Genomic DNA, 24,366 nt, shown 5'->3' on the forward strand with positions numbered 1-24,366 from the left:
CTCTTAAGCTATTCAGTGACAAAATTCTTCAATCAAGGGCCACAGCCATGATTTTGGTGGGCCATAATCTGAGAATTTTGACTAAACTGGCTGACGGGGTGGCTCTGGTATGAAATCTCTCAAAGGACTTGCTGCCACTCTTCCTTTTAGCTGGCTGACCCCAACGTGCTAGCCATGTGAAAAGAGGACAGTGGCTTTGGCTTCGAGAATTTAGACTGACGTTCCTTGAGACAGAGCAACTAACTGTGGGACTGCCTGGCCGTCAATATCACAGCAGAACAGTCTCTCCAGAAGATGCCCAGGAGACCACAAAGAACTCTGGCCTAGAGTTCTGGAGACTCCCTCCGTGCCCGTGAATGACCCCCTTTGTGACTTCACTGTCGGGTGGGGGTGGTGGTAAGGGGCAGCCGAGGGGGGTGAGTGTACGTGGAGGGAGGGCGCGGTGGGCAGTGTAGACATATTTCACTATTTGAACCACGGATACCACTGGACTGTGTGAACTGGTCATGTGTCCAGTCTGGCCGTGTAGAAACCTTTCACCCCCCCGCACAGGAGAGCAAGACAACCCTTACCATCGTTTTCCAAGACAGCAAGGCTCAGAGGACTTAACAGACCGCTATGCCTCAGAAGGACAAAAATCTTTAAATTATAGGTGGAAAGATGGCGGCTAACATCAAAAGAGCTAATAGTAACTCAGTTTTTAGAAATACGTTCTACTTTAGTTAACATGCTTATAGACCCTGGGACCAAGGCCCCATTTCTGAGAGTCACATATCTAAATGGAGAAAACAGCTGAGAAGTCAAAATGACAACAGCAGGTAAGTGAGTTCCTCGGGCTAAGGTTTTGATTTCCGATTTATTTGTATTTAAGGAAAACAAAGATAAAACTACCCCCATCTAAGTTCTCGGGCTCACGCCCTAGAGGCCGACTTTCCACAGGCTGGGCTGTGGCCCCCACGAGTGACAGCAGTTCCTGGTCTGAGGACAGATGATGGGTGTGATATCAACTCACCAAAATACTTCCCGAATGTGGGGACAAGAGGACGTTCATTTTTTTGACAACTATGTCTCCAGGACTTGGCTCACTTTCTTCTCATACTGCCTTTCACACACACATGCACACACACGTGAACACATGTATGCTGTACAACAAGATGAAGCCAAACAGTGGAAATAACGATGAATGATCTCAACCTTTTCTTCAAAAATGTCGAAGTTCGAGGAAGACCCCCACCTTGCACTTGAGACTCAAGTTTATGTTATCTTCCGGAGCTAAAAACAGGTCACAGAAATCCTTTAAATTGCCCATTGTTGAAGGGGCACAGGAAGGCCTGGTGTAAAAAAGTGACTAGGGTTTATTCCACTTTTAGTGATTCACACCCCCTTTCCTGTTGAGGAGATACACCTGCAGGGCACTTGTGAAAGTTCATGGTCAATGTTCCCACATGCAGGCATGTCAGAATTTATCTCTGAATGAGAGAGCTGAGAGACTGGGGTAGCACCCACCCACCAGCCATGTTTCTCTTGCAAACCCCTGGTGGGGGCCTGGCCGCCTTATGTAACAGGATCCGGAGCTGCTCCGGGCCAAGCTCAGTTCACAGGGACATCGGTATGTGCCCATGACACAAGTGTGGCGTGAGGTCCCAGCCCGGAGGACCGGGAGGCAGCATTCGGGGGACATTTCCACAGTTCCTCAGGTCTACAAAGCACAGGGCTGCCTCCCAGTTGAGGACAAGACAGAACTGCAAACAGACCAGAGAATAAGCAGGCAAGCCTTGCGTAGGCTGCGGTAGATTAAGGAGAAGAGGTAAGAAATAATATCGTTTGCCTTTCAGGATAAAGCAACAATGAGAAAAAGAAATGATGGATTTCTGAAAGTAATTATATTTAGGGATCCTATGCATTCCTTTTCTTGCTTCTATTTGGAAACCACTCCATTTGTTAGGTGAAATCATAATTGCGTTTTCAATTTGCCCCTCTATCTAATTGCCAGAATTTTATATGCCGGAGTCTTGGGTCAAGTGGAAGTAGGGCCCAGAAACGGTAGTTAAGTGGTGGTTCCTTCACATTCCCGGTTTCATCACGCACACGTCCATTCATGTGCATTCCGGCCCCACACTCAAGACAAGATCAACACAGATGTCACCAGTTGCACTTTCCAAAGGGAGAAGTGGAACCATCAGGCCTCTCACACAGGGCAAGTTTAGGCTGGGATGTGAAGCTCCAGGTTTTGGCATCTATAGCTCATGAGTCTACCCTTCCTTTGCAAGGCAAGGGCAACCTCTCTTCCCAAACAGAAGATTTCACTCCTTTATTGGCCCAAGTCCCGTTCAAGGGGAGTAACCCTCAAAACGCCAAAGAGCCTGCTACAAAGGGAGTCCATTACCTGGGTCTTTGTAGATACTGAGCACACCCTTGAAGTAATGAGGTAAAAATCTTTCCAGTAAAAGCAGCACGTCTTCCAGCTCTTCGAGAATTCCCACAAGCAGGAAGTTTTCATTCACGTTCAGTTTTGCTCTTTGAAGGGCCCACTCGCCAGGCTCCCTTGATGGATATAAAAAATGATTTTTCAATTAGAGATTCTGTTTCAAAATATAGCAACAACAGGCTGAAGATGTACCTCTTCTACCCACCACCGCCGTGTGGCTGAGTCCTTTTCCTTCGAGGACCAGTTCTGATGGGCCACCTCCAGGGGCCTTCCCTCTCCCACTAGCCTCGCCCACATTCTAACCTCTGCCACGCTCACCGGTCAGCACTGCCTCGCCCAGGGCCCCAGGGGGCCCGGCCAAAGTATTTGTTAGAAAGAGGATACAGACATAGGCAGTTGGGTCCTATAAACGCTAACCAAGGGGTGATTAGAATGGCTTTTTAATAGAAGAAGCACACCACTAAAGTGAGAGGTTTTCAAATCATGAAACTTTCTGATGTGCTATTTCTATCGAAATCAAAACAGGTTTCAGGTCATGTCTGCTCATCATCATATTTTTTTTTAAATCTTTTTATTTCTTAAAGAGTTTAAAGACCAAAAAAAAAAAAACAATTTTTTTTTTTTTAAAATTACTGAAGGAAAACAGCCTAATCTCATTTGCAAGGCAGAGCTCCAAACTAACAGCATTTATGTGAGTGGGAAAGGACAGGAGTCACAGGAGCTGGGCTCCAGGACTACCTGGCAACCAGGGGAATTTTGGGGAATTTGGGGCAAGCCAGGGTTCTCTGCTGAAAAACTGTAGTAACAGCATCTACCCACCCAACTCGAGTAATGGTCAAGGTGGAACAAGGGGCTGTTTTGAAAGAGTTTTGAAAATCATCATGTGTGTACCACGATATGGCATCTTGTATACTAAGATTAGGAAATCTATAATTTAAGAAAATACTTGAGGGAGCTAGAATCATGTTTCTCAGAATAAATATCTTCACTGTGACAGAAAGTGAGTCATCTGGTCCCAGATCTTCCCAGTGTCTGAAGCACTGACCGTGAACCAGGAGGCATTTATACAGGGGTGAGAGTTGGAGCAGGGAGGCCTCCTGAACTCAGAAAGTTCATGAGAAAGCAGAAAACCAACACTTTGAGTTCCAGAATCCGGGCAGTAAACCAAGTCCAGTGTTACAGTAAACTCAGCAAAGCAACAGTAACAACAACGCCCATGGTAATTAAGCAGTGATCGGAGTCTGAGCAGAAAGGACAAGGGGTGAGCTGCCCTTCAGAAACGGTTTCTTCTCTTGGTCTTTTCAGGAACACACTGACCTTCTCATCAATGTTCCTTTCAGGGGCAAAATGTCACTTCCAGCAGAGGGTTTATTTTCCCCCACATGAAGATAACGTTCATTGTGCATTACTGCCATTTGTTCTCAGGCGACCTGTTTGTCTGGTACAGTGGATTTAAACCATAGCTCAACCAGACTCTCCAGAGTCATCTGTGCCCCACCTCAGAAACCAAGGTGAGGTAGGGGAGCCTGGCAAGGGCCCCCGGGGATGCTGATGTAGGAGGTGGGAAGACCACACTCTGAGGGCCTTACTCTCTGAGTCAGTCATATTCTACAGAACGTCTTGCATCCAAGTAAGTCTGAGGGGCAATCACCAGAAAGTCCTTTTCCTATTAAGTATGTCTTCTGAGAGAAACACTACTGACTTTTGGCAGTGAGCACCCCATGTATCAGATCCCCTTAGGGCACGTGGGCAAAGGCAGTTGGTGATGGAGTGAAGACACTGCGGAGGGGCAGGCTGGGTGCTCACCCCTGATCTTTACTATCTCATGGGCTGAGCAGTGACAGCTAGGATTTCATTACACATCTTTATGGGGTGGTCCTAAGGCCTCTGTCAGACCTTGATCTGTTAATTTCATCATTTAGAGGACATTCAGAGTCTCAAATGCAATCTTTAAAGATTAACAGTAAATGCGAACTGAATTCCAGAAGGCCAAGACACTAGGTGTGCAAGAGACTCCAACACGGTGCCAGCTGGTGGCTTTCCTGCCTTCGTTCCCCACCCTAGCATGCCCTGAGTCTGCGGTATGTTAAGTCTTTACCTGCATCTGGGATGCTGTCCACAAAAATATGGAATGATGTAAAATAATCTGGGGTTGGAACACTCAGGATAGTTCTCAAGAATGCACTCATTGATATCCTAGGAGAGAAAACACAGCCGTGAGAGGTTGGGCTTGGTCAAGTGCCATACAGGGTAAGTGAGATGGATACTTTGATTAATGGGCAAGACTTAGGAGAATTCACAGATCTGGTGGGAAAACTTTCCTTTTGCCTTTTTGCCTCCTGTTCTTCTGGCCAGGTGTACACGTGGGCTGAGCATTTCCAGGAGTGCTTGCTCTATTGAGTATATTGCATTTGTGCATTTCCCAGGGGCCCGAAGCCTTTAGCTAGATGACAAGCATCTTGACAGCACTTCTCCCCAGGATACCCACTACCCACTGTACCCAGAAGTCACCAGCCCACTGGGAGACAGTCGGCACTTAAAAAATATTTGTTGAGTGAATGCCACGTGGCTTAATTCTTAATTCATTCTGACTTAATCAGAGATCGCTGTACAGCCAACCCTATAGAAATATGTTTCCCTGTGTATCCATACATCCAACAAATAATAATAGTAAGTACCTACAGCACTCACATAAAGGATTTTGTCAATTTTGGAGATGTAAAATCATTTCTAATGTCCTATTAGGTTAGAATGTGATGGGATCTCTGTTCTATACAACTCCCTCACTTTCAAAGGCAACACTTGAGATTGCTGGATTTTCAATTTCTCCTCTGTGAGGTTGAAGATCGTGTCCCTGTTAACATTACAAGAGCTTACAAGGGCTTGCCAGGTGAACAGGACCACTAAACAGGAACTTTTTTTTTCTTTTAAAAATTTTATTTATTTATTGGACAGAGAGATCACAAGTAGGCAGAGAGGCAGGCAGAGAGAGAGGAGGAAGCAGGCTCCCTGCTGAGCAGAGAGCCCAATGTGGGGCTTGATCCCAGCACCCTGGGATCATGACCTCAGCCGAAGGCAGAGACTTTAACCCACTGAGCCACCCAGGCACCCCTAAACAGGAACTTTTATGAGGTGGGTTGTATTGGATCCTTAGAAAAGGCACCCTTGGCTCTTAAGTCTTTCTAAGGGGTAATGATAACCCAATTTACAAATAAACCAAGCAGCTATGGGATGTTTTTTTCCAGAGACAATACTGGCAAGGCAGGTCAAGAGAGGACATAACTCAAGATCATGGTCACATGGTTGATGAAGGGTATGAGTCAGCTGATACCCTGTGTCTGATATGATCGGGGTAGGTTGTTAGTTATTAAAAATTCTTTTAGTTCAAGTTGGAAATCAGAAAAATGTGTTATTTTTTTTTTAAAACAACTGTTCCTTTCCCTCTCATAGTTCTTTGGTTTATATACCAATTAAATAAATTACACAATTACAATAACAAATTCAACTGGGATCAACAGATTTAGCAACAAACACTCTAGCTAAGTGCTGGGGTTTCCTGTGGGAAGCAGGGATACACAGCTCCCGGGGAGGAATACACTAGGAGCAAATGAATCTATCAGTCCATCCAGCCACCGGTTGAGCAAGGGGTGAGGAAGAACACTTTATTGTGTATGAAAATCCAGTAAAAAATGAGTGATACTAGACCCAAAATACCCTTCTAAGAAGAATTTGACATAGGAGAGTATACAGACCTTCCTCAGCTTATGATAAGTTACCTCCCAACAAACCCTTTGAAAGTTGAAAATATGTTGAGTTAAAAATGCATTGAATACATCTAACCTACGGAACATCGCAGGTTAGCTTAGCCTACTTTCAATGTGCTCAGGATGCGGACATCAGCCTGGGAAAAACCATTTCATACAAAGCTTATGTTATAGTCAAGTGTTAAGGATCTCACGTAATTTATCGAGGACTGTATTTGAAGTGAGAAAGAATGGTTGCATGTGTGCAGCATGGTTGGAGGTCTACATGCTCTTGACCTTCCCGACGGCATAGTGGACGGGGAGCTGTGGCTCCCCACCCCTGCCTGGCATCATGAGAGCCGCCTCCTGCCTATCGCTCACCGGGGAAGAGAGCCAAATTCAAAATTCCAAGTACAGTTTCTAATGAGTGTACATCGCTTTTACATCACCTTAAAGTAAAAAAATCGTTAAGTTGACCCATCTCAAGTTGAGGACAATCTCTAGAGGCATATTCATTACTACGAGATTATTATCGCAAAATATGACAGAACTTAAATGTTCATTAATGGAGAACTGAGTCAATGAGAAGTTATGGTACATTCCTACCGTCAAATACTGGACACTTGGGAAGGGGAATGAGGATTGACACATATTGTCCTGAAAGTGTCCACCATGAATATTCAGGTGAAAACAACTGATCACAGAGATATGAAGATGTAGGACAGTATGAAGATAATATGCATATGTTTGTATTAACAGAAACCTATCTAGGAGGATAAATACCAAACTGTTAAAAGTTATTTCCGGCAGTAGATGTAAAAAGTGGGAATCCATTGAACTTCAACTTGATTCATTTCTGAAATGTCAATTTTATTATAAATGTTGTTTTATGTAAAGTAGCTTAAGTAAAAATTATATAAATGTCACTTTTCTTATAATGTGTGTATTTTACTTTTGTCTTCAGAGAAAAGGAGATTCGCATGTCATAGAACAAATTGAGGCTTGTGTGGGTGGATGACTGGGCTTTGCCGAAGAACCCTCTGAATTCCCTTTTCTCCCTCACAGTCCTCGTGATCTCTGGCAGATGGTACCCCAGAGACCTAAGCCTTAGTGACACCGGAGGGTCCCCATCTGAGGGAGGGCGCCAGGAGCTGGGTGAGCAGCAGAGCATAGGGATCTCAAGACAGTGAGGGGGTGGGGTGGGGAGGGAGGTGATCAGAGGCACAGACCTCTCTACTGAGGTGGAGATTTCACACCAAAGGGCTTGAGTAAATTGGGAGGAGTTAGGGGGTGTTGAGAGATGTGTCCAGTACACAGTCCCTGCTCCCCCCTCCACCATCCCACCCCAGAGACCTCCCTTAACGAGAGCTGGGTGGGCAACAGAGCCATCCAGAGACCCAGTGTTTCTGCAGAGCTCAGTTTCCCCTGCATCACAACCGTGTCATTATTTGTTCAGGTGGGAAGTCTGTAAGAGCGCAGACTGTTCACAGTATCTCCAGCTAAACTTAGCGCCCTGCCTGGCAAAAGCAGGGGTGCGGTAAATATTCAGCGAGGAAATGAACGAACAGCAGAAGGATAAATTCAAGACACACAGTGATCTTGGCCTGGAGCTTGCAGGAATGGGGAGAAGACATCAGTTGGCTGGTGGCAGGTGGGAGCAGGGAGGACTGAGGAGGTGCAGGGAACTTGGAGGGTCATTTCCCTATTGGAATACACAAAGAGCCCTACAAGGTCACTTTATGGGAAGACATAAATTCCTAGTTTAAGAAGTGCCATTAGCAATTTTTCTTTTCTTCGATCACTGCACGTCCTGGGGGATCTCAGAGTTCCAACTGAGCCTGCTAGGGGTTGATGAATGGTGTTGACCACAACCATCCTATGGAAATGCTAAGGGAGGACATAAATAAAAGATGACTCGGAAAAAAAAAAAAATGACTCAGGCGTAAGGTCAAAAGGAAGCAGAAAGTGAGCCTTGGAGACCCATGCCTGGAGCTGCCTGCTGCTTTGCCACAGTGATCAGTGACACTTCCCAGCAGCTCAAGGATGAGGTTCTGGCCACTCACACTGCCTACTCTTGTTCCTGGACCCTTCAATGAGTGGCCTTTAGTGGGACAGGTGTCAACATACCTGCTCAGTGTGTCCCGCTCTGACAGGTGTCACTGATTCCCTAGGACCACTCGGGTTCTCCTTGCACCGATGGTTGCTGTCACCTTTTTACACTGGAGTTCTCTTAGTACAGATATTAGTGTATATATATATATATATATATATATATATATATATATATATATTTAAATGATTATGCAACCTCATTTTTTCTTTCCACGCAGTGCTTCCAAGATAAGTTTGCTTTAAATAACTTTAATCCTAATGAAAGATTAAAAGCTTTGTTCTAGGATGGTCACAGTCTCATGTTAATAGGGAAATGAGGCATTCTTTATAAATGAGCATCCCAGATAACTAAGGGAATCCTTTTAATTGTCAAACGTACCAAAAAAACTAGATCAATTTTATTGAAATTTATTCAAAACTGTACTATTTGAAAAAGCATACTTTAGACACTGCAGGGTTTTTTGTGTATGTGTGTGTGTTGGGGGGGTTCATTTTCCACTTTGATCTTACAGGGAAATCATCTTTTATTTATTCCTGAACATTTCACAGGATGGACTGTGATGAATGATTTTCACCTTCTGAATGCGAAGGGGCCCCGTGGGCTCACTCACGACATCCAGACCCCAGAGTCACTCTTGACCCCTCTCTCACCTGACTCCACGTCCACTCAATCGCCGGGCTCTGCTCCGGTTTCCTCATCTGTCTTCTCTGACCTGCTCCACACCCCAGCCCCTGTGCAGCACCTCTAGGGCTGGTTAGTATCTCTCTTCCTTCCCAGCCTTCTTCCTGAACACATTCTCCACAGCCCCAGTAACTGAGCTGAAATGCACATTCATCCATGTCTCTCCCCAGGTTCAAAACCTGACTCTTACTCTCAGTGCAGTGGGAATAGTAATCAGTTAGGGCACCTGTTGATAATGCGAATTCCCTGGGCTTACTTGCAGAGTGTTTGATATACTAGTTTGTCTCGGCTAAGGCTAGGATTCTGCCCTTCAAAAAACCTCTGATAATTCTGAGAAGAGGTCACGTTCCATGAGCTGCCAGCACTCTACCATTAGGTGATGCTATGCTTGTGCTTATCCGTCTCCCTCGCCTGGAAACTCTCTCTGCCTCCTCCCCTGGGTCCCAGCAGCAGGCCCATGTTTTGGAGCCATTACTGGCAGGATGAGTAGAAGAACACGAGAGTGTACCGAGCCTTGTCACTCAGGTCACGGGAATGAAGGTGGCCTTGACCCTGGCTCTCTTCCGTCCTGGGGCTTCACTGCCAGCCATGTCTGGCAGGTAGGGTCCCTGGGGCAGGCCCAGGGTGCCGCCTAGCAAGGCACAGCCTCCCCACTCTTGTTGGAAAAGGGCTCGGAGCTGGTTCTGCTCCCAGCATGCCCTGCTGGTGGCCAGAGATCTGTTGCAAGGAGGACTCGGTCATGATGCCTGCAAATGGATTCCCGCCTGCCCCCAGTGCCGCTTGTCCCCAAGTAATCTTCCCCCGACCCCTTGGTGGGGGCTTCTCCCTGTGTCACCACTTGCTCCTCCTACCCTTGCTTGTTCTAGAGATCAGACCCTGCCCTGGAGTCGTGGGTTCTCGCTCCCCACACTCCCAGCCTTGCTTGCTTCTCCTCACCCCTCCATGGCCAGGTTCCTGCAGGCCTCGTGCCTGCTGCTGAGACAGGCCTGTCTGAAATGGAAAGTTGCCTGCTTATTTCTGTGCAGAGAGACAACTTGATAAATGCTTCCTCTCCTAGTTCTTATTCTGGAAAGAGTGGAAGGATGGAAATCCCAGGTGGAGTTAGTCTTATCACAAAAGGTGAATTTAGAGACTATTCATATTCTATTTACCCTTTTACATAAGACAGCGCCTTGTCTAAAAACTACTGAATTGAAAAAAGACTTGTTGGTGTTTTTAATGTAGTTCCTGCCTATAATATCAACTTTTTCTGTATGGCCTTGGAGTTTAGAAGACAGAATTTTTGATGCTTTTAGCAGCACAAATCTTGGGAAGCCACCTGCGACACTCCCCAAATGAGGTAAAGGAGATTTGGGTTTGGGTCTGGGCTTGGCGATGAATTAGCTGGGTGTCTTTAGCTAAATCATGCTATCTTGAGCCTCAGTTTCCCCAATCTGCATAACACACGGCTGGGCCACATAATCTCTGTCCATGAAACTGTGTTAATGGACCTGTTTCTCAAATTAGCTAACTTTCAAGAATAGTTTTGCTATCAGAAGATATAGAAAAAGTGGTCGTTTTTTTTTAATTCCAAAATTTGTGAGTTGCCAAAAGGTTTTCATTCAGCATTTACAATCTGAACTTCTCACCTTTCAGGAAAGGTAGAGAGGGAAAAGCCCTGAGGTTGGGATCAAACAGACCTCTGTTCAAATCTAGACTGTATCATTTAGTAGCTGGGGATTCTAACCCATGTATACTTCTTAGAGGCTCAATTTACTCATCTGTAAAATGGGGACAATAATAACCAACATCCCAGATCCTTTTCTCAGATTGGAAATCATGTATGCAAATTATTTTTCCTGCCACCCCATTTTTAGGAATATTCCATCATCTTCAGCTTCTCAATTTCTCTTTCCTTTAGCTTATATTTAAAAACATGGTTACTGGTGATCGCAATAGTTTTAAAATAGTGACATCAGCTAACTCAGAGAGAAAACACAGAGGAAGGAAAACAAGGAAATATGAAACATGCTATTTGCGGTGAGCCAAAATAACAAGATAATCTGATGGAAAAACAAAACACTATTATGCAATTACTTCTCATGATAACTCATTCTACTCTGCACATGAAACAAGGTAATGATATTTGGCATAAAAAAGCTCTTTTTCTATGTGGATTGAATATTGATCTGGGATCCAGTCTTCACATGCTAAGAACACAGACAACAGAAAAAAGTTGAATGGTAAAGTAAAAAAAAAAAGTAAAGAAAAAAGTTGAATGGTAAAGTAAAAGACACACTGGAGGACAGCTTGTGGTGCTGGAGGTGACTCCCAATCCAACATGGCCATGTTGGAAGTGGGACAGAGAAAAATTCCCAAGTATCAGTCACCATGGTAGCAGTACCTGAATTCTTGCCCTGTAGATGGACCTTGGTAATCAGATCTCAAACTTGATGGTTTAGTCAATTTGGAGAAATGGAATAGGTGCAGTTTTAGCCAAGTTTTATTGCACCATACATTCTTCCTTGCAAGTCCTTTTAAGCCTTATAAAGAAATCTGAACCAGAACCAGAAGAGTTAAGTAAGACTTTTTAGTGGGGCTTAATGGGCTTGAAAGTGGCAGATGGGGGACGCCTGGGTGGCTCAGTTGGTTAAGCAGCTGCCTTCGGCTCAGGTCATGATCCCAGCGTCCTGGGATCGAGTCCCACATCGGGCTCCTTGCTCCGCAGGGAGCCTGCTTCTCCGTCTGACTCTGCCTTCCACTCTGTCTGCCTGTGCTTGCTCTCGCTCGCTCTCTCTGACAAATAAATAAAATCTTAAAAAAAAAAAAAAAAAGTGGCAGATGGCCAGACACCAATGTTCTCTCATTTCTTGCTCATGCCAGGCATGAATTACTGATGACATGCTCTTTCTGGTAGCAATGGGAAGTGTCCTTCAGAATCCTTCTCAACAGAGCCCTCTGGGACCAGAGAACTCTGTTCCCCCTTTGATCAGCCCAGTATGTGATGTTGGATGGATAACATCTATGACATCTGTTGTGGTGGCTTTGTGGCCCTTTAAACCAACCCCTTCTAAGTCTGTCACTATGCATCTGATTGTAGGATGGTAGACGAAGGATGTGGGTGAGTAAACATTTATTTTAGCCAACATTTTTATTCACTGCAGGCTCTAGTCCAATGGAGCTCCTGAAACGGAAACACTTATAGACATAAGAGACAAAATGTGTTTTGAGGTCCTTCCTTTGGACTCCCAAGATTGTGGTTGTCAAATTTCCATTAAATTAAGAAAGAGAGGTAGTCACAGTTTTATCCTGGAATGTTTTAAGATGAGGGTTGATCCAGATAAATCTAGATCAGTTTTCATTTGATTTCAGTAGTCCCTTTTTAATTCATTGCAATAAAATTTATTGAGCATGCAAGATGACTTTCTGCAGGGTCCTGTACAGGCAGTTAAGTGCTGCTTCCCAGAAATGTCTTTGCACTTCTTCTGTCTGAACATTGTGTTATTAAAACAAGGAACTATGGTCTTTGAGATCAAGGAGTTTTGGTGCTTATGAGAGATATGGAGATGATAAACACAGTGATTTCACAAACAACTGAAAAATCTAGGGAGCCTGATCAAACAAAAAAGCAAAATTCAGATGGAATCAAGCTATCTGACAAAGACTTTTACTTATTTATTTATTTATTTTTAAAGATTTTATTTATTGATTCGACAGACAGATATCACAAGAAGGCAGAGAGACAAGCAGAGAGAGACAGGGGAAGCAGGCTCCCCACTGAGCAGAGAGCCCAATGTGGGGCTTGATCCCAGGAACCTGGGATCATGACCTGAGCGGAAGGCAGAGGTTTTAACCCACTGAGCCACCCAGGTACCCCAAAGACACTTATTTTTATGGCAAAATATTTATCATGGTATTGTTTAAAAGATTAAAAAATTATAAACTGTCCAAATATAGAAATTAGGTAAATTTTAATATATCTAATTGTAAAATACTTGTAATTATTAAAAATTATAAAGTATATATAACTATTAGAAAAATGTTTATGTGAGAAAATCAGGATAAAAATATATATGCAATAGGACTTCAGCTCTGTTGATTCTTTAAAAAAAGAATAATATATATATGTGTGTATATATATATACACACACACACACACTTAAGGTTTATTGATTTACTTGAGAGAGAGATAGCACATGGGGAGGGGCAGAGGGAGAGGTGAAAAGCTGACTCTGTTAAGCATGGAGACTGATATGGGACTCAATATCATGACCTTGATTTCATGACTTAATGCTTAGCTGACTGAGCCATCCAGGCACTCCATGACAACCTGTATTTAAAGAATACACTAAAAGAATGTAGACCGAAAATTTTTAACAGAGTTTGGGTTTGAGCTGGGAGAGCTATGTATTTTCCTCCTCTTTTTCTTTCCTAGTCTTAAAATCTAATTTAGCATATATATGTTACTTGAAAAAAAATTTTTTTAGAAGTTTTTTCAAAGTAATACATGCACATGTCAAAAAATGTTATAAAAAAGTTTAAAATGCACCTGGGTGGCTCAGTGGGTTAAAGTCTCTGACTTAGGCTCAGGTCATGATCCCAGGGTCCTGGGATCGAGCCCCACATCAGGCTCTCTGCTCGGCAGGGAGCCTGCTTTCCTTCCTCTCTCTCTGCCTGCCTCTCTGCCTACTTGTGATCTCTGTCTGTCAAATAAATAAAATCTTTTTTTTAAAGTTTATAATGAAAAGTGACTATCTCTTGTTTTACCACTCTTCTTCTCCATTGTACTTGCCAGAGGTTAACAATACCATTTAGTTGTTTATATCTTACTATATCTTACTATAGCTTGGTTTACTCCCTTGTTTTGCTGGAGCACCCCCTCAAATAACTTTTTGTTCTGCTGTTTTCTAGCTTACAGTATTGCTGATAAGGAATTTGTTATCTGTAACACTCTCAGTTCTTTGCAGCTGGTGCGTGTGTGTGTGTGTGTGTGTGGCGATGTGGGGGAGAGACAGCATGAGAATGAACATGTATGCTTTAACATCTCTCTTTTTATCCTTGGTGTACTGAAATTTCACTGTGGATCTAGTATTGTGCTGAACACTTAGTGGGTCTTTTTAAAAAATCGGCTCTACTCTTAGCATGGAGCCCAATGTGGGACTTGAACTCACAACCCTTGAGATCAAGACCTGTAGAAGGGCCTTTTAATCTGAATCTTCATGTTTTTCAGACTTGACTTATTATTTTGTAGTATGTGAGTGTGTGTGTGTGTGTGTGTGTGTGTGTAATACTCTCTGCTTTTTTTTTTCTCTATTCTGTAATTTTAGGTTTCTTTGTAGTTGGATTTGGAAACTTGACTGATCCAATAAGTGACTCTTATTCTTTCATTTCTTCTTATTCTTTATCTTTTGTTTTTCTTCAAAGAAATTTCCTTTACTTTATCTCCCATGCCCTTCTATTGATTTTTTTTGTCACAATGATCATATTTTAATATCTAAGAATTCTTTTTTGATACACCCCGATTTTCTTTTTATGGCATTCTGCTCTTTTTATGGATGTAATATCTTCTTGAATCTCTCTGAGGAAACAAAGTAGAACTCTCTTTTAAAACTCTTCTTTTTTCTGAAATTTCTATTTCCTTTAGGGTTATAGTTTCTGCTTGCTTATATTAGCTCCTCTCTTTCAAGATGTAGCCTTCCTAAAATATCTACGGAGTTTTGCTTGTCTATGCATACTTAATAATGAGTCCATAAGAACTTATGGAGAACTGTACTTGACATTGGTAGGGTTTATCAATCAGTTGGCTTCACCATTTTGCTGAGGATCATTTAATTGCCAGATGGGTCACTGGGGAGTCTTTTCTCTGGGGAATTCTCATTTTGGGGGACATATTTCACCTGGGACACAGCTGCTGGACTTTCCCAGGTAGGAATGGGTAGAGGGTTATTCTTCCACATGGAGATCTCTAATCAATCCCTGTTGTATGCTTCTTGCCTTATAGCCATCCTCCATTGTACCTGGCATTTTCATACAAGTCCCCAAGGCACAGGCAGACTGGATTCTTACTTAGCTGTCTTTCCTCTGAATGCACTCCTGGCTGTGCCCTCCTTGGTCCCACTTTAGCAATTACCGACATTCTATTTCCTAAGTATCTGTTCAATTGTTTGATCTTATGTTCTCACTGTTGTGTGTCCAACCTTTTAAAATTCCCTTATCAACATCTTAATGAGGTCTTGGGAGAGAATGAAATGCTCTGATCCACTGTCTTCTGGAACTGAAAAGCACCCAACAAGCCTAGTTTCCCTGGCCCTAAGCACATGCATCTTTATTGATGCACAGATGAAGAAACTGAAATAAAATACAAACAAAAGAAAACTCAACTTCAGATATCTAATACCTCAGAAATACCACTTTCAAGTCCCTGTGACTTTCAGATATTATGTTTTGATTCAAATATTAATGCAACATTTTTACATGTTAAAATGCCCATAAATATTAAACATGCTTTATTTTTGCAACATCAATTCCTACCTTCTTGGGAGATTTCTTTTTCTCCCTCGCCTATGGCAAACTGACAGAAAAGTCTCCTCTCACTAAATAAGGCAACTCATCAACTGCACAGCAAGGCACCCGAACCAGCAGAAACGTTATTGTGTTGACAGTTTATGTAGTCTCAGAAAGAAATCAAGATGCAAATTTAAACAGAAGTTTGGAGGTAAGGGCAACATCTAAGACAGACTCAATAAATGGCACTGGGTTCTCTCTGCACCTTAAAAAGGGAAATTGCAAATAATAATAGAAGAGCAGCAGTGAGGGAGCCCCTGGCTTCTGGCCTTTCAGGCTCCTTTGCTCTTAAGGACTGGGACAGCCTGGCATCTCGTTCTGACAGCCAGGAATACTCTTCCCATCTCAGATGCGAAACCTGGAATGCCATCTCGACCACTTTCCAAAACGTTTTTAAAAGAACACCAGTTGAATGCATGAAATTAACTATCACTTAGTAATAAAAACTCCAGGTAGGAAGAATAATTCATCCATTCTCTTTGCAGGGACTTGAGGTTCCTAACAATCGCCCAGAGAGTGCTATAGGATAATACTCATAGGGAATGAGACAGACAGAAGCCTGTAGTCAGTGAATGCCAATGCCATGTCCACACAAAGACAATGTTGACTCTCCAGGCAGGGAATGTAGGAAAGATGCAGGATGGCAATATTTATGGTACAGGATTAGTGCCAGAGAGGCTTGGTATGAGTGGATTGCAGCCAGTGGCCAATTATTTTCAGTGGGTCCCCATATTTCATGGGCTATGGTGGGCCAGTTGAGGCCATCCTCTGAGGTCTGTGGCAACAGTTGGGTTTGGACAGGGAGCTGAGCCAAGCAAAATACCATAAGAGGATCATAGTCACCCTCAGGTCTGCTCTCCCCTCTGTTCCAATACGTCACCTTACTGGGTGTGAACCTGTTTGTGGGATACTTAGAGCCTCCTTCCTCTCTTCCCTTGAGGGCCTTTCACCTCCGCGCAGGTACCCAGTGCTCTCAAGCTCTCTGTGGCTTCCTCCCTTAACTCCTACCCATCCAAACTGGCTCTCAGCTCAGAGTCTAGTGGAAATGATCTCATCAATTAATACACACAGAAGTATAAATAAGTGATTGAGCTTAATGTGCTTCCCAGAAATATTTGCATTTTAATAGAGGATGGTCATTTAGTCCAAAGAATTAAGGTTCTAATGGTGATGGAGAAGAGGAGGAGGAGGAGGAAGAAGAGGAGGAAAAGTGAAGAGTAGAGGGGAAGGGAGTGGAGAAGAGACAGAACCAACATTTATTGAATATCTACCACTTTATTCAGTGAAAGGTTGTGGAGTGAATGAGAAATCACTGGAGACTTTACTTATTTATCTTATCAAATGAACAAAGTTCAGAGGCCACTCTCAACTTGGTGGGAAGTGGGGGATTTTGTTTTTTTTTAAATGGGGATTATGGCTGCTGAGAGCACTACAAACCACACTTGTGTTAGGTTGTGTTTGTCTACTCAAAAGGCTCACCAGAAGTCACCCTGAATTTCCCTGAGATGCTGAATTCTTCTCCAGCTTCTGGAGCCTTCTGCTAATATCAAGGTCACTCAATCCTCTCCACACCTATGGCTAATCCTGGGCCTACAAAGGAGGGATTTAAAGAGTTCCAGGAAAAGGAAAAGTCAAGGTATACATAGGGTACATGGTGGGGGAGCTATGGATGGGCTGGGCTCCAGGATTCCCAGCCCTACTGAAACCAGAAGAGGTTTGCCTAGGTTTATATATTGGGTGTTATATCAGATTTCATTTGATAAAGAAGGTTCTAAATCTGAAAATCATTGCTTTAGGGGAGCACACAGAGGCTTCAGACAATGCAACAGTTAACATAACCCTATTGCTGGGCTCATGTCTGACCACTGTACTCCTCCCTTGTCTCCAAGGACAGGCAATTAGCCACTGTTGGTAACCAAAGCCATTTTTGCTGCCTGTGTCTGAGCATGTCTTCATAGCTTCCTTCGTATCCTTGGTTCTTCTAGATTCTAGAACAGGGTGTTCTGACTTGGCTTTCCCTAGGTAGCCCTTCCTATGGAATAGAGTCTTATTTCTGAGTATCAGGTCTGTCCTAAGTCTTTATAATGAGTGTGAGCTTTTAACAGTGTACTCCTGGATTCTGGACCATTTACTGGGGCTCCACTGGCACACTGTCATGTCACAGCTGTTTTAATTTTCCTACTGTCACTTTATGTTCTGCCTATTGGACTGGTCATACTCCAATGTGGGCATTAGGGTCTCATGTCCCACCTCCTCACACTGCTCCTCTCCTTCCCTATATAAGCAATGATACTTACTGTAGGGTCCAGGAAGTCTGGTCTCACTGAGTTATGACTACTTGGATCCTTGGCTGAGGAACACCTTGTGGAAAAACAAAATAAAAGGGAACAATTTCCCTCTTCTTCTCCTTCCTAGGGTCCAGGCTGTTGATAATTCTTTTCTTCTCTGCACCTAACACTTTAGAGAAAGAGATGACTACCAAACTATGTTAACAAGGGAAAAAATGGCTTTCTTGTGTAAAACAGTATTAATACTATATAGTATCTGTACTCCAAATCTCAAAAATATATTTTAAAGCACCTGGCATCTTTGTATAAGAGATTTTTAAATTTACTGTAATTTTGGTCTATCATGTCAATATCAAGCATTTCCAGCAGAACATGTCAATTTCTTGGTCATTTTAGTCTTTATTATCCATTGTGAATGAATAGAGGCCCTTTGAGCCTATAAAAAGCTGGGATATCAACCAGGCCTTCAGGAGGGTACACGGCTCTCAGGTGGGGTACTGGGCAAGCTTTCTGAATGCAACTCTCTGAACTTTCTGAAAGCCACACCTGCTGGGTCCAATGCCATTCCAGGCTTCAGGGCAGAAAAGGCTGCCAACTATGCTGGATTTTGCCAGATTGTGTGGTTATTTTATTAGGTGGATAAATGTCTACAGATTCTAGTGTAAAAATACTGGGCCCAACCCAGTTTTGTACAAACATTTTCAAAACTAAAGTGGAATACATTATCAGGCACTAGTTCTCATAATTATAGTTATTTTTGGCTAACAATCATTTTACTTTTTTCTACATAGAGTGTCTGGAATATCTGCACAAAGAACGCCTTTAAGCAGAGGTTAGCCCTAGTAGGATTTACTTAAGAAACCAGTAGACACCTTAAATCTTATACAAGTGGGGCACTTGAGAGTGCCATCTTGACAGAAAATCGGGGGCATGAATTTCATGAAATCATAAATTAAGAGGATGGAGTCATCCAGTAATTGGTTGATGGGATACTGAGGAACACAGAAGTAGATTGTCCTTTCCTTAATGCTATATGGTTAGAAATGAAGCACAAGATAAACTTCACCTGGAATTCCAATTTTAAATTTTCTATTAGAGTTTTCTTACATAGTTTAGATCTATAATGTCACAGTATGGTCTAATGCAATTTGATTTTAGAGATTCTTAATTTGGGGTCATTCAAAATTGGTTGTTCATTGTGTTTCAACAATTCAAGCTCAAACCGTTAATAAACTAATGCCAAGATTCTTTAATTACATTATGAATTAAGGCATCTACTATTTTTAATCATGTTAAATACTCTGGCCCCAAGTAGCTGACAAATAATTGTGTCTGTCTTCCTTTATATGTAGTTTATAATATGTTATCTTCCTATCATTTATATAGAATTTCTTCTTAGTAGTTGGTTCCCTTTATTTGTAGGTGGTGTCTCTTTTCATTAATGCTTTTGCCTTATATTAAACTTTGTTGGGACACCTGTGTGGCTCAGTTGGTTAAGTATCTGTCTTCAGTTCAGGTCATGATCCCAGAGTCCTGGGATCAAGCTCGGTGTCGGGCTCCCAGCTTAGCAGGAAGTCTGCTTCTCCCTCTACCCCTCTCCTCTGCTCATGTGTGTTCTCTTTCTCACTCTCAAATAAATACATAAATAAAATCTTAAAAAAATTATCTTATATCATCGTAAACTTTCTTTTAGTATTTAAATAGTGACCTTCTCCATTACAAAATTTTGAGCCTCTCTATTTTCCATTGATGAATCCGTCTTTAATGTCTTAATCATTTGCCTCTTCTGTGATTATTGATATATTTGGATTTATGTCTACATCTTCCTTTGTGTTTTGTTTGCTATTCTTTTCCTCTGTTTTTTCTCTTTTCATGTCTTTTGTTGGTTTAAATAAAATTTTTAATAATACCCCTGCCTTTCCTCTATTGCCTGAGAATTTAAAGATTGCATTTCTATTATTTTCATGGTTACCTCTACATTTTTAATATTCTAAGAATTCCCCCCCCCAAATACATGGTTCTGACAGCTTTATAATAACAACAATGTAACTTATAATACTTTGGTTACTTGGGAGGTTTTGAGGAGGGGTGCAGGATTTTAAAAATTCATTCATATATGGATGATCAGAAAGATGAGTAGTCATTTAAAATTTTCACATTCAAATTTGACTGTTTTTTTTTCTAATAAAATCTGAGGTCATTTTTCTCCCATGAGCCTTGTTTATGATATTCCTTTGAGCAGAACTCCTAACCACCAGCAGTGAGCATGGCCCAAGCCAGTCATGAGACCATAGCTGCTGCTCAGGGACCCAACCAAACTCCCAGAGCTGTTGCTAGGCAGACTGAGGGCACTGATGTCAGACCCACTACCTCCTGTGCTTGTAAAGTCTGATGTAATTTAATTTTTTTAATACTCCTCCCAAATCTGGAAGGTTCGTAGCATTTTTAATTATCCATAAAACACCACATACCCCATCTTATCAATGCTAAGTCAACATTTTTTAACACACACAAAAAACCTGTAGCACTTAACATTAAACTCATTTTACCAACATCTTTTAATCAGTGGCAATTTTCACTATTGTTTCTTATGCCTACACCTTCCCTATTTTTCCTCATTATCCATCTTGTAAAAATGAAGTAATGGTAAAGTACTTTCCTAGTCTAATATCTATCTATTTATCAGGTATCTATCTATCGAGAGAAATTGTTTAGCTGGGTATAAAATTCTACTTGACAATTACTTTCAGCACTTTGGAGATATTACTCTATTGTCATGTGGTAGCTTTTTTTGCTGATGAGAAATCTGCTGTCAGCTTAGTTACAGTGCCTTCATTAGTCATCTGCTTTTCTGCTTTATCCTTAATGTCTTCTAGTTTCACTCTAAAGTATTTAACTGATCAGTGCTTGTGATGCACTTTTAGTCTAAAAAATCACTTCTTTAATTTTAGAATATCCTATACTTCAGTTGCTTCAAATATTTCTCACCCACTGTGTCACCATTCTCTTTCTCTGGAAATGCTATTGAATGACTTGGAAAATTACAACCTCTTTTCCATTTGTTAACCATTCCCTATCTATCTTTTACCTACCTATCTATCTACTTACTGTCATCTATCTATCTATACCTCTCTGACTTGCATTGTTGGTCAATTCCTCTTGTGAACTTTTTAATTCATAAATTTTCTCTTTAACACTACTCAGTTTAAAGTTTATTTCATTTCTACATTTTTATTTTAATGACCATATTTTCAAGATTTATAGCTAACTCTTTTTTAATATCCTCATGTTCTTGTTTCATATTTTGGTTGTATAATTTCCTGCTCTTTTTAAAATGGAAGTTATTCATTACTTTATCTTTTCAAACACCCTAGGCTTACTTATTTTAAAGTCTTTGTCAGATTGTTCCTTAAAGCCATCTGGAGTGAAGTCATGTTCCAATTGTAGATTTTGCTGTTTTTTTGGTATTAAATTTTCTTTCATGTCCTCAGGATGTCTGGCCTGCAGGCTCATTTTATTTTATTTTGCTTTTCATTTTTTAAATCAATTTTATTTCATTTTATTTTTGTTTTCCTGCAGGCTCATTTTGAATGAGAAGTTCATTCTCTTTCTTGCTCTTTCTTTCCTCTTCCTTCCTCCTCTCCCTGTTTCCCTTCTTTTGTCCCTCCCTACTTTTGTCTTTCCCCAGTGGTTTTGTAGTTACTACTACCTGAACCCCTGAGCACTTATCCTAGAACCAGATCATACTTATACCTCCCATCTTATGGGAACAATGGGAATATTACATATCTGGTTACCAAGTAGAATTTGGTTCATTTCTTATTTGTTGAGGCTATGGCTTTGTTTTCTCACTTCTGTCTGTCTATAAACTCTTAACAAGGCCATAGTTCAGCAGTAGGTCAGCAAGGGATTTTGCCCAGCTTCTGATGCTTGAAGCTCTGAACTTTGTTCTGGTCCTATCTTGACAGGGACTGCATTTAGTCCGCTTTGCTTTTCAGGAGCCCAATTCCTGGCTGTCACTGCCTGATTTTGGACCAGAGCCCAGCCGGATTAGCTTCACCACTGCTTATTCCTCTGGTATTGTTCCAAGCATGGGGAAGCTCTTCTTATTTTCTAAGCTGGTAAGTCCTTTGGATTTCCTTTTTAAAAAATATTCTATCATTGCTGTGTGTTTCAGACCAAGGGCTGTGAAATCATTATACCATTTGATTAAGGGTCCAGTATATGCTATTCATGTTTTTTCCCTATAAGGAAATCTACCAGAAAGAATAATGAATACAGAGATGTAGGCAATCTCTGGTATGGAGATTGTTAAGTCACAGGAAAGAAGATTGGTAAAATGTCAAGTTTGTGCCAAAGCAAGGTCACATATTTATTGAAATGTGATAATTCCTGCTTCATGAGTATCTCAGAGAACATAGGCAAGACAGAGTGTCAGCCAGACATCAAACTGTGTGATTCCCAAGAATTCTTCTCACATACCTTGTAAGGTATTATATATAATATATAACATATATTATAGTAGCCACTTTATTATTATGGTGTTGTTTTTAATCTAATTTTAATTGCTTCGTGTGTTGCAAAATTTCCAGTATTTGAAGTATGCCATGAATACAAAAAAGGTATGATCTTTGTTCTCTCTCTCTTTTATTAGTAGTATAGAGATTCTAAACTTCTGAAAGAAAAGTTTCATGTCTTCTCTCTGTATTATAGTACCCAAGCAGGGCCAGGCAGGTGCTCTCTTATAGGTAATTAAAGTGCCTTTGAAGATAATGAAATTTTAATTTGAATTGTTCTATGCCTAGCAAATCACCATGGGAGGCTCATAAAAGCTTTCAGAAGATGGTACTGTTTTCAGTCAACAATATCATAAAAAATTTCACCAACAGAGTGAAATCCAGTATGCAAGTACTAATGCATTTCAAACAAAAAGTACTTAAATGATATTGTAGATAAAGATATATGATTATGGATACCTTTTTTTTTTTGTAGACCTCAGCACAACTGAAATGCCATTAAATGACCTATAACCCTCTTCCCTGCTAGAAAAAGTGCATTCCAGATGTGGGCTCTACTAAGAGGAATAAAGACTTTGGGATTTTGTGATTCCAGTTTCCAAGGCCCAGAAAGAGCCGTTTGGGTGAACCTTTGTCACAAGTAGCTCTGCTGTGAGCTCTGGAAAGGCTCTTTTGGTGAACCAGACACACATTGGCCCCCTGAGCCCAAGGGTCTCCTGAATGATGCATTCAACCCAATGCATGGGAGGCAGCAGCCCTTCCAGAAGGAGGCTGCACTGATTATATCTGGAAGCATACAGTCAATGGACTATCTGTCTTTCTAATAAGACTGACATTGAGGTGCTGATCAAAACTTAAAATCAACAGGAGGTCTAAGAGATCCAGCCCCTCTCCTAGCTAGCCACATTCAAAATGGACAGGTCATCATTAAGGCTTTCTGTAGGTCATATCCTATCATTTTAATGGATTGCTAGTGGATTCTACAGATCTACAATTTTACCATGTTAGATCTTAATAAAACCATAGAAATACATTTTAACTTTTGACTGTAACACTAGAAGGAAAAGATGCTGGCAAAACACAGGCCAGAGATTTAAAGGACCACTGCAGATTTTACTTAAAAATTGAATTATGAAGTCAAGAGAAACAAATTATTCACCTCAAATCTGTTCATTTCACCTGTTAAACAAAGCCCTAGGCTTTTTTAGAGGAAGGTTTAAGTCTCAACACAGTTTAATATTTCCTAGAGGCCAGGGGCGCCTGGGTGGCTCAGTGGGTTAAGCCTCTGCCTTCAGCTCAGGTCATGATCTCAAGGTTCTGGGATCGAGCCCCCCATCGGGCTCTCTGCTCAGCAGGGAACCTGCTTCCTCCTCTCTCCCTCTTTGCCTGCCTCTCTGCCTACTTGTGATCTCTCTCTCTCTGTCAAATATTTCCTAGAGGCCATACTGAGTAGAAAACTCGGGCCTACTCAGATCTCAAACAGCATGAAACTTTGTGAGTGTAAGAATGGAAGAATCCCTGAGAGACCAAGCATGTTCTTCAAGGATTTTATAACATAAAAATGATTTATGACCAATTTGGGCCACAGAAATTTCTAAAAACCACAGAAACTGTCTTAACTTCATAGAATTTAGATGATTTTTCCTCCTCAGCTGAAAAACTTCAGAATTCCTTTTTGTTTCTTTCACGTCCAGTGGTCTAATCATTTTGGCCTAAGACACCAAAACAAACCACAGTAGTGACACTTCCAACTTCTGGTTACCTGGGCATAAACAGCATGTTTGTGGATTTTTTAGACCAGCAGTCTCTCCTTTCTATGGTCCCATTGTCCCAACTCAGGGTTCAAAAAAGGTTTAATAAAAAGAAATTGAACTTATGCACCAAACATAGGAGCCCCCAAATATATAAAGTGATTAATAATAAACATAGAGGAACTAATAGATAGTAATATAATAATAGTAGGGGACTTTAACAACCATCAGTAGACAGATCATCTAAACAGAACATCAATAAGGAGACATAGTTTTGAATGACATATGGGACCAAATGGACT

General features: G+C 41.6%; 1 protein-coding gene across 1 annotated transcript in view; it reads right to left on the reverse strand.

The window, feature by feature from the left end:
- UST (uronyl 2-sulfotransferase) overlaps positions 1-24,366 on the reverse strand; it is a 299,167-nt gene that overhangs the window by 46,855 nt on the left and 227,946 nt on the right. The window contains exons 6-7 of the mRNA XM_082730337.1: positions 4,527-4,624; positions 2,387-2,544 (exon numbers count right to left, since the gene is read on the reverse strand). Coding sequence (XP_082586463.1) covers positions 2,387-2,544; positions 4,527-4,624 — 256 coding nt within the window. The remainder of the gene's footprint in view (positions 1-2,386; positions 2,545-4,526; positions 4,625-24,366) is intronic.

Source organism: Mustela nivalis (assembly GCF_964662115.1).
Source record: "Mustela nivalis genome assembly, chromosome: 5".
Classification (NCBI taxonomy): Eukaryota; Metazoa; Chordata; class Mammalia; order Carnivora; family Mustelidae; genus Mustela; species Mustela nivalis.